General features: G+C 35.7%; 1 protein-coding gene across 2 annotated transcripts; it reads right to left on the minus strand.

The window, feature by feature from the left end:
• LOC145132277 (cysteine-tryptophan domain-containing zinc finger protein 3-like) lies at nucleotides 1-8,441 on the minus strand. Of its 2 annotated transcripts, XM_079067006.1 has the most exons (13): nucleotides 8,315-8,439; nucleotides 7,810-7,957; nucleotides 6,394-6,466; nucleotides 6,179-6,309; nucleotides 5,658-6,062; nucleotides 4,440-5,569; nucleotides 3,526-3,959; nucleotides 1,951-3,455; nucleotides 1,695-1,855; nucleotides 1,452-1,612; nucleotides 1,133-1,299; nucleotides 516-1,014; nucleotides 1-326 (listed from the first exon to the last, which is right to left on the minus strand). In XM_079067006.1, exons 2-12 carry the CDS (start codon nucleotides 7,906-7,908, stop codon nucleotides 829-831), a joined length of 4,452 nt encoding a protein of 1,483 aa, XP_078923132.1. In that variant the 5' UTR covers nucleotides 7,909-7,957; nucleotides 8,315-8,439; the 3' UTR covers nucleotides 1-326; nucleotides 516-828. The 2 variants fall into 2 exon arrangements, with proteins under 2 accessions (XP_078923132.1, XP_078923131.1); XM_079067005.1 differs by having other exon boundaries at nucleotides 7,810-8,441.
• Between the last annotated feature and the right edge of the window lie 2,208 nt (nucleotides 8,442-10,649).

The following is a 10,649-nucleotide window of genomic DNA, read 5'->3' on the forward strand; positions in this document are numbered from 1 at the left end:
TTGCCTAAATCCACGATCGTTGCTAGGATTCTCATTATATAATCCATGAGTTCGTTAGTACATATGCCAACAAATACTCTCAGTTCCTTCTCTAACAATAATTCGAACCGAAAAAGATACATGATTTTGTCACAAATGATCCCAAAAAAAAAAAAAAAAATCTATCGCAAACAACCGCAACCTAAATGTCTTTATATGCTTAACAAAGTGAACCAAATCAAACTTCTTAAACCATCTTCGATGCTACATTAAGTATTTACTCAACGATTTCGGTCATTTCTCAATGTAAACTAACTCCACGACACCATTATGTACAAAACGGTCAACTGCAGTCAAAGTCAAAACTACAATTAATAAAAATGCATAACTTTCAAAAAGAACAACAATGAAGATGGCAAATGGGATAAATTTAATTCAATAGCATAGTTGTGTAAGTTGTAATCATTCATATTACATTAATTATGTATTTAATTCAGGTAAAATAAAGAAAAAAAGTTTATATAACATTTACATACCTGGAAAGACAGAAACTTGATGTCAACCCCTTCGACTTCAGCAAACTAAATCACGATATACTGACAACATGGCAACCTTATGATTTTTCCAAATGACAATCAACAACATAACAAATTAACAATGCTCAATCCAATCAACCAACCCTCCTTCTCACTCACTAAACTGATCAATCAATCTTTCATCTGCAACTTTTTATTTGATCAGCTCCTTATTTGTACTGTACACTTGTACAAAGGGTGTTGAAATCTTGTCCCCAACATCTAAACAGGTGGTTTTATAGAAGAGCTGAAAGAGATCAAATTACCCAAAAAATCACCTGCTAATTACTTCCATTGCAACCCTTACAAGTTGTAACAATCCTTCAACATCCTGGAAGTTGAAATCCAGAGCCGGTTTGATTATTTCTTTATGGTGGGCATGTTCTGGTTGTGAACCACATGCTGCATATGCAATCTGAGATCTTCTTGAAGCTTCCATTGCAAAGTTGACATCCTGTGCCTGCAAATGTATGTTTTCAATGAAGAGAATGAGAGGGGCATTTATGTCTTTTAGATCAAGAACCAGCAGGACAAAATGGGAATTACAACATGATGATTCATTTAAATTGTGCACTTACAAAGTTAAGAATCCGCAAAAAATTGGGCTTATTTCGAGCAGCAATCACATGATTTCCAGCAATTTGAGGATCAGTAACACCCTTGGCTATGGCAGCTTTGTCAACAGCTGCTGGGTTGTTGTTATTCAAGTTATCGATATCAGAGGCCGAGGAAGAAGGGGACTCACCTACAACAAATATAAACATCGCATAAAAATCTTTATTAACAGGCGTTTAAACTTTAAACTAAATAATGTGCCTTTAGTTCAAAGTGTTTAATCATACAAGATAAGTGTAAAGGCTTTAAATGCAATAAATGAGAAGAAAAAAGCATACATACCAGTAGGACCTATTTGGAGAGACGTTTGCAATTCTTGCCGATCTTTGCATGCGTTTGTATGTGATGAATAGACCACCTTTAAATATGCCACCTCAGCCAATTTGTAGGCCAGAGCTGCAGCAGCCATTTCTTTTGATTTCTCGTATTCATGTGCAACATACCTATTATTAATATCATCATTAATCAAACATTGTTACAAGAAAGGAAAATGTATTATGGGTAAAGAAATGTAAGCATACTTACTCGCAAAGTTTTGCAGTGCTACCATACATGACCATTGACTGAATCATATCACCATGTTTCCCAGTCTCACTACGGCTGGATTCCAATAAAGAGGACCCATAAAGAAACTTAAGGGCAGCTTGGAAATAAAGTGAATTACTCTCATGGTTGGATCCAGAATTCTGCAAAAATCAATTATCAATCAACCACCTCATCACACACATACACATAGTCAATTAGTCATACAAACATGATTTAAGGAATAACTTCAACAAACCTTAAGGCGATCAGCCATGTGCTTAAGAGCTTTTGCCTCTTTAACAGCACTTGCAGCCTGACTCGATGATTCCCGTCTGAGTGGACTCGGTGCATCATGATCCCTTCCCTTATTATGCCTATTCGGGGGGGTTGGATGTCTTACACTCGTTGACTGGTTTTCAACTTTCTTTTTCTGCTTTGCTCCTTTCAATACATCACTTCCTTCAACACCATCAACCAGTAAACCATTTTCTTTTTGAGAAACCACACAAGGTTGTGGAGGGCGTGACGCGTCATTTTGACCTTTTCCTGTAGGGGGTAAAGAGTGTGACTTTCCTCTTCCGGAAACATCCTTCTTTGAAATCCTTTCAACATCTCGTTCCATCGACACATTATTCTGCTTCACGTCATGAACCGGGACAGGGGCAGAATCGTCATTGTGTCCATGCTTTGACTGGGCATCCCGTTTACTAGTGTTCTCACTCAATGGTTTTGAAGAATCTTTTTTTGAAGCTGACCCCTTTTCAAACTTATCGGGATATACAGATGGCTTCTCTTGAGATTTGTGTCGCCCTGCCTTTGACTTTTCTTCATAAATAGGGACATCTGATATCTTAAGGTTAATCTTGTCAATATCAGATTTAGAACTCCGGTTTTTGTCTTTAGATCTTGAGGAGGATCCTTTCCCGTTTTTCCTTGAACGAGACCCATTGGAATGAGATCTGTCATCGTTATGGCCTTGAGCGGACGGTTTTGCCCCTGAGGTACCAACACGAAATGTTTCAAATTCAAGAGAAGGGGCAATTTCCACCTTACCTAAACCCTTATCTAAAGATTCTGTTACATCTAAATCCTTCTTGAATGTTGTGTTTGATCGGAAACTTCCTCTATCTTCCTCCCAGTCTTTTTTAGGACTGACAACATCTTGACAATTATCAACACCTTCAATGTTCCTTCTAGAAGATATAATAAGCTTATCAGGATTCAAGATTCTCAAAGGAGATGAAGAAACGGATTCCACTGGTGACCCTTTTGCTTCCTGGATATTGGTTTTAGTTTTATGAGAACCGGATACTTTTGAAGAGCTTGAAGTAGCAGCCAATGAAGCATGCAGTGGCACAGGCACATGATCTTTTCTAGAAGAATCTATCACTCTAATTCTTCCCTCACCTTTGCTTGCAAACATTTCTTCCTCACGGGGTTCAGGTACTTTTACCCTTTTACCCTTTCTATGCCCATTTTCACTCGTTTCTTCCTCAAATTCATTAGATTTCCTTTTGTGCACAACATGGGGAGTTCCGTTTGGATTTTTGGGATGCATACCCAAAACTTTTGAGGCAGATTTTGAATCTTTAAGGCGATCATCATATTTCCTATGGTCAGAAGCCCAATCTTTATCGGTCCCATGATTATCATCCGTTTTCACTTTCTTCGAATCTCTAGAACAATCTTGACTAGTCTCTCTTTTGTTCTTAATCTTCAATTGAAGAGGATTATTGTTATGATTATTATGATTATTATTACCTGTACAAGAAAAGATCAAAGTCAAGAAACCGTACAAGAAAAGAAAATATCAGAATCAATATCAAAATACCTTCATCCACAAAGTTTTCACGCAGCTTCTTCTTTTCTTTATGCTTCAATCTGTGCTTTTCTGCAATCATGCTACTAGATTGGCCAGAATCTTGAAATTCTAGATGAGAGGGAGAGTGGTGTGCACCATTCAAGCTTCTAGTTTTATTCGATGTTTGTAAATTCTTTTTTGCAGAGTTAGAAGACAATGAGGGTCTCTCTTGTTTCGGTTCATTTGGGACATCTTTTGTTCCATGCTTTTTCTTTACAGCAGCTTGTGGACCAAAAAGTTGGTGTCTTTGATCAGGATGTGGAGGAGGATCAAGTGATGTGGGCCCACCAGGATGCACCGGCTGTAGCTGTAACCCTTGGGCTGTAGGGGCTGGGCCTGGAAAATGGGCCATAATGGCCTTTGTTGTCTCTTCCTGACTGATGCTGCAGCGGTTCATTCCAGGCCTATTGATGTTGACATATGTTAAAAATATGTCAAGAACCATCATTCTTATAAAAATGCAAGAAAGAAATTCTATAGTTTACATGAATGAGCATTTTGCTATCGATATGGGCATTGTTCTATATCTGTTGCATATTTCTATTATAAGTAAAGAAAAGTAAGTAAGTTGCTTTTGGGTGTAAAGAAAGTGTAAGTATGTTGCTATTATGAGTTACATATTGCTACTATCAGTAAAAAGAAGTAATTACATAACTATTACGGGTAAATAAATGCAAGTATATTGCTATTGTTGGTAAAAAAGAGTAAAGTATGTTGCTCTTTTCCTTTAAAAAAATATGCATAAATATGTATTATACTTGGCACTTGTTGCTGGAAGATGGCTCATTTTTGCAACAAAAAGCAGCAAAGTATGGTTGTTTAAAAAGCTAATAACTTTTTCAAAAAAGTGAAAGGATAAATTTATGGAAGAAAAAAACACTTACAGCCAGTCGAGCATGCTACAGAGCCACTTTTCAGGAAGACTAGAAGGATTGACACCAGGTGGAAGAAGCCTCCATTTCTCACATTTATCACAACAAACCCAATCTTCATTGACAACTGCAGGCACTGTTCCAGAAGCTGCATCAGAAACAGGTGTGGGTCCCATTATCGGGGCTATAAGTGGGGCCACTCCCGGATACACTACCGAAGAGGGTTTCTGATCTTTCTTTCCATTTACTCTATCTTTTGACAAAATATTAGTTTCTAGAGTACCCTTTTCGGTTACTCTATTGTCCTTTTGCCTATCCCCAAAAGGCTTTTCCTCTGAAGCCATGTCATCGCCCTCTTCAAGTTCTGGATCAAGTTCTCCAAAGAAATCTTTGTATGTATCTCTCACTTTGACATTATTGCCCCTCAGATCATCCGTTTTCGACCCGTGAGCGTTGTTTTTACTTTTGGAAGGGTCATTCTTGACTTTCAAGACCTCGACACTTTCAAAACCATTTTCCAAACTTCCTTTTGATTTCTTTTTTCCCCCAGAAGATGACGTGGCCAATTTTGTGGAATCTTTTTCTCGTGATGTAGCTTTGTGAGCAGCCTTCTGCTTTGGGGGCTGGACTTTTCCATTCTTGGAAACATCTGAATCGGATTTTGTAGGGAAAGTTGGATACTTTTCATCAGAATTTGAATCTTTTTTATAAGGCTTCTCAGCCCGAATATCATTTGGTGTCAAAACTGGATATAAAGATTCTTCTTTTGGTATAACGCCAGATGATCCACCCTTAAAGGCAGCACCTTTTCTGAAATCCACCCTCATACCATTAGAGAGAGGTTCTTCACAAGACAGATTATCCATGTCAGCTTCCTTTTTTGTTACACCACCAATGCCATCACAAACAATGTTAACGTTTTTCAGTTCAGGTGGGACCAAATTACCCTCGGTCTTTGGCTTCTTCTCGTTTCGGTCAACTTTAATATCAGGCCTATTAACTGTCAAAGTACTTTCTTGACTTTTTTTATGCACAGAGCCACAACTACTATCCTCCCATTTTTCTTTTTCAGTCAAATACAAGAGTTCATAAGGAAGAGGGGATAACAGTAGACCTCCAAGAACCGGAAATGATGTCATCATCTATTGCAGAATCAAAAATTCAAAATTAAAATCTTACCCACATAAAAAGAAGATCAAGATTCAAGAAAATATTAGGAGCTTTACCGACCTCAAGAATACTAGTGGGGGATTCCTCATGAGGGCTGCCATTAGGCAAGTGACAAAAATCATCACTGTCTACAGGACTAGCTTCCAATGATGATGAAGGGGAGACATCAAGGCCAAGTCCACTGTAGATTTCAGCATTTTTTCTAGTCGACAAGGTATCAGAGCCAACTTTGATTCTAACCTTGAGCGACTTTTGGTCAGAAATGTTAGCAAAGTTGTTAACAGATTGTCCATTAGAAGTGAATTTGTCACCAGCCTTATTAAATAAGTGGTGCCCTTCTTGTTTCACTTTACCATTCATCAAGTGACCCCTTGGTGGTGGTGCAGATGCACCACCAGTCAAAACTGATCCATGCTTTGTTGATTGAGATGCATTTGATGTGGATACAGAGCTCTGACGACCACCCTGTGTAGTAATATAACTAAATACACTTGTGCAAAATGTAAATGCAACCATTAACTATGGTATTGATTACTGAAAGAGGGGTTGGTATTATGCCAATTATGGTGGATGTGGATTACCTCTACATGAAGATCATTTGGAGATATGGATTGATTATTGGTGGGAATTTTTGGTGGCGTCTTTGGATGAGGGCAAGCAGGAGAACGTTGATAAGTGGGCAAAAATGAACCGTATCCCCCAAACTTTGCCCCTGCAAATAAGCACAAATGCTAGAATCAGCATTCCAGCACTTTTAGTTTGGGCATACCAACGATCCGCTACTTCTTTAACTTACCCAAGTTTTCAGCTGAAACTCCACCTTCAAAATCCTTCTGAAAATGTCCCAACACATCTTGAAGTTTCTCATCCTTCAGAAATTACAAGTATGTGTAAGAGAAACAACTACAAGCTTTGATAGGACAATCACATGTTCACATTGCATATAAATTCTTTGACTCGAATATGATATACATATAACATATTAACTGTTTCTTTACTTCAAAAATCACAAGAAAAAAGAACCAAAGTACTACACAAATCAAGAGACTAGGCATACGTCTTCCGTTTCTTAATCATATTTGTCCTTGAATGAATACCCTTAGTTACCTTTTCTATCTGTTATGTTTTGAATGTCTTGTTCTCTCATCTAGGTCAAATCAACTACCCATTAACCTATTTTGCAACTGCAAAAACGGAATAGCATGTTGCAATTACTAGAAACTAGAATTACTTTCCTTACCAAGCATGAAAAAACATTAAAGGACTAACCTTTTGGAACGGAAGGTCTAATAAGTAAAGAGCGATAAGGTCTAAGTTTACGCATTTATTATATGAGTTATAAGAGAATTTCTGTCTTTTATTGGTTTCCTTATAGACTTCATGCACACAAACTCACGTATATAAACTCATCCATGTGCATAATCTATATATCATGCATTTGTATCTCCCCACATGTACTCTTGCAACATAGATTCGCCTCGTAATTACTAGCCTGACAACAAACTAATTTTTTTTTGTTTCTCTTGGTTCAAACAAGGAGCAAGTCACTTGTTACAACACAATAAGTCAAGATTCAGAAACCAGTTCAGAATGTCACTAACCCTAAAAACTCAAAATTGTCACACTCCATAGATGTAGGTTAATTACTCATGATGCTTGATAAGCATCCAATGCTCTAAAAGTAGGGAAAATTTTAACGGAAGGTTCAAAGGTAGCTACAAAAATCCAATGTCCACAATCATGTCCAAGTACTTATTTGTTGAGGAGAAATTTACAAATAGAAACAAAGATGGGTGTGGGGTTGTTGGATGTGTGTTTCTAAGCTATTTATTGCAAAATGGATGGTTATAATCAAATAATGAGCTGACTGAAGCTAGGAATAGGTAGGTAAGATCAGATTTCTCTCAATAGCAACTTCTTATATACTTCCCCAAATCTGATTACTTTTACCCTAACACTCATGCTGATTATGGAAAAAGCACATCCAAACAACCATGTACAGGCTACTGAAATTCAGGCAAACATCAATTCAAGTTGTTACGTATACAGATAGAAAGCAAATTATACATACAACACATAGATCTAACCATCCAAGACGAGGAAATTGATTTGAAACAATGCCCATTTACTAATTAATTGTAATAGAGCAATACAATTCAAAACCTAACAATTGAAACAGCTTAAACAGTAGTCGGAGAAAATTGTTCCTTACAAGATAAGAAAGAGCAACGTCAGGGTCAATTGTTGAATCATCATCGTTATTGTTCTGAAAACAGGCCTCTCCTTCTTCAAGTTCAGTCTCTAAATCCATATCTCCGCCTTCAACACCATACCTCAAACTTAACCCCTTCCTACCATCTCTACTCCCAACAGAAATCATCCAAAAGAAAAACCCAAAAAGGAGACCAATCAAATACACTTTCTTCTAAACAAAATAATTTGAAAAAGAACAAAAAAGGGGAAAAAGATATATCTCAATCAACCAAAACTTGCTTTACAAAACCGTAACAAAACTCGAAAATCTCATCGACCTTTTTTAGATAATCGAAAACCCATCAAAACCCAAAAAGGAATTCTCCCGAAACATCAAGATCGGAAACAATACCAATTTTCGCCAAACAAAATCCAAACATAAACAATGAAATACCGCAAAAAAAGAAAATAATATTGTCAGCTCAGTTCCCGATCTCTGATCAAAATTGGTTAAATTTGCTGACCCTGTTATGCTTGGATCGTGCTAAATTTTGACGATCTTCTGTTAGCTCAAATCGATGAGCGATGAAAGAAACAAAAACGGAGGAGACTCTGGTTTTGGTGTACAGCTGCCGCTTTTTTCCTTTTTTATTTATTTTTCATATTTACCTTTTTATTTGTTGTTTGGGAGTGAGGATTTTATTATATTATTTATACTTTTATTTTAAATGTTGCTAAAAAAATGCTATTTCTTTCAATTATGATAACGCTTCCAATAATCAATTACACCCTATGTTCTTATCCCACTTTCCTTTTTAAAATTAATATAACATATATCCAAAATAAATAAATAAAACCGTTCGTAATATTTGTCCAAATCATCGATGAAAATATTATCTATCCTTGGTGGAATATCACAATTATTTGATAATCTTGTAATCTCATTCCGATAAATTTGGGATATTGATGTTGATGTTGAGATAAATAATGAAAATATATAATAAGTATTGTAGCCTTGTAGGCATCCTTTCCCATTCTAAGTTAATACTAAAATAAGTTTAATTTTTAAAATCGAATAATACATAAAAAAATACACACACGCATATATATATATATATATATATATATATATATATATATATATATATATATATATATATATATATGGGGATAGGGAATATACATTACAGTCTCACCTAAGCTTAGGTACTAAACTTCTAAAATATGTCGTTTTAACATGCTAGTTATACCCGGTTTGGTTTCACTTGGTAAATATATCATCCTCCACAACATTTCTTTCTTTCATTATCGTTTTACCATCCTTGTTTTCTTTCCTCCATTATCGTTTATTACTTCACCCAAGTGAACATTACTAAACCCTAAACCTAAACCCTAAACCCTAAATTTAAACCCTAAACCCTAAACCTAAACCTTAAACCCTAAATCTAAACCCTAAACCCTAAACCCTAAACCCTAAACGTAAACACTAAACCCTAAACCCTAAACCCTAAACCCTAAACCTAAACCTAAACCCTAAACCCTAAATCTAAACCCTAAACCTAAACCTAAACCCTAAACCCTAAACCCTAAACCCTAAATCTAAACCCTAAACCCTAAACCCTAAACCCTATTGTGTCGATTTTGAATTTACATCTTGAATTATTAATCGTGAATTCATTAACCGTAATCTTTATATAGTAAAACAATGTATTTTCAAGAGGTTTAGTACCTAAGCTTAGGTGGGGCTGTAATGTATATTCCCTTTTCCCTATATATATATATATATATATATATATATATATATATATATATATATATATATATATATATAATAATAAAAAAATAAAGTAAAATACACATGGGGTTTTTGTGGTTTGCCCAAATTCATTCTATTTTGCCCTGGTACTAATTTTGTTACATTCACTCTATTTGGTCCTAGTACTAATTTTGTTACATAGTTGGTCCTTATAGTTTGCATTACTTAGACTTCCCTCAACCTAACTTCCTTTTATTCCCACCATTAATGAGAGGCATGTGATACTCACGTGAGAGCAAAACAATTTTCGATTTGTGCCAACGACTTGCCGTCTTAATCATGCATTAAATGAGACATTGATATCGACCATCATTTCTCATGTATTGCTAATCATCTCAAGAAACCCAATGCGCCTTTTGTAACCTTCATCCTCATTGCTAGAAGCTTACAATCATAATCATATGGGGAAAAAAATCTTGAGCAAATCAAGATGAACCAACCCATAATGTGGAGTATGTATACCATTGAAGTTAGTGTGGCTATGAAAGAAATTTATGGTAAGTTCATAACCATTTACCCTAAATCTTTATCTATTTGAGTTATTGTTAATAATTTTATGATTTTTATAGAAGGTTTTGTTAATATGTTCATAGTGAGTATTAACCTGCGAAAAACATACCTTGGAGGGAGATATTGTTTGAAGATTATAACTCTACACTCAGTTTGTATTAATTTAGTCATGTCAATGTTGGATTAGGTGTCTAAGCCCATAACTATAATTGGTATGTACTTGAATTGATAGCAGCACAGTCCTTTTGGGTTGCCCTCAACCTAGCAACTGGACAAGGAAATTATGAAAGGAGAGATATTAATTTATAAGATTAATGAATTAATATAAATGATTTATTAATTTGTTAAAAGATTAATATATTAATTAGAAATCATTATGTTTAATTAATAGTTAGCCAGAAATTAATCAGAATTAATTTTGGGGTTAAAAGAATTAATTATAAAGTGCAGGGACTAGTTTGCAATTAACTAATAGTTGAGTGGATGGTTCCAGAACCCCTTTGGAAGGAGGTGGACGAAATTCTTAGGGGAAA

Source organism: Lactuca virosa, chromosome 8, assembly GCF_052849685.1.
Source record: "Lactuca virosa cultivar CGN04683 chromosome 8, Lactuca_virosa_CGN04683_v6, whole genome shotgun sequence".
Taxonomy (NCBI): Eukaryota; Viridiplantae; Streptophyta; class Magnoliopsida; order Asterales; family Asteraceae; genus Lactuca; species Lactuca virosa.

Excerpts from the sequence above, each read along its gene's own strand:
- LOC145132277 (XM_079067005.1), bottom strand. The coding sequence starts at position 7,977 with ATGATTTCTGTTGGGAGTAGAGATGGTAGGAAGGGGTTAAGTTTGAGG. Across the intron at positions 3,456-3,525 it reads TGAAAACTTTGTGGATGAAG|GTAATAATAATCATAATAAT; the intron begins GTATTTTGATAT and ends TTTCTTGTACAG. Across the intron at positions 1,300-1,451 it reads TCTCCAAATAGGTCCTACTG|GTGAGTCCCCTTCTTCCTCG; the intron begins GTATGTATGCTT and ends TATTTGTTGTAG.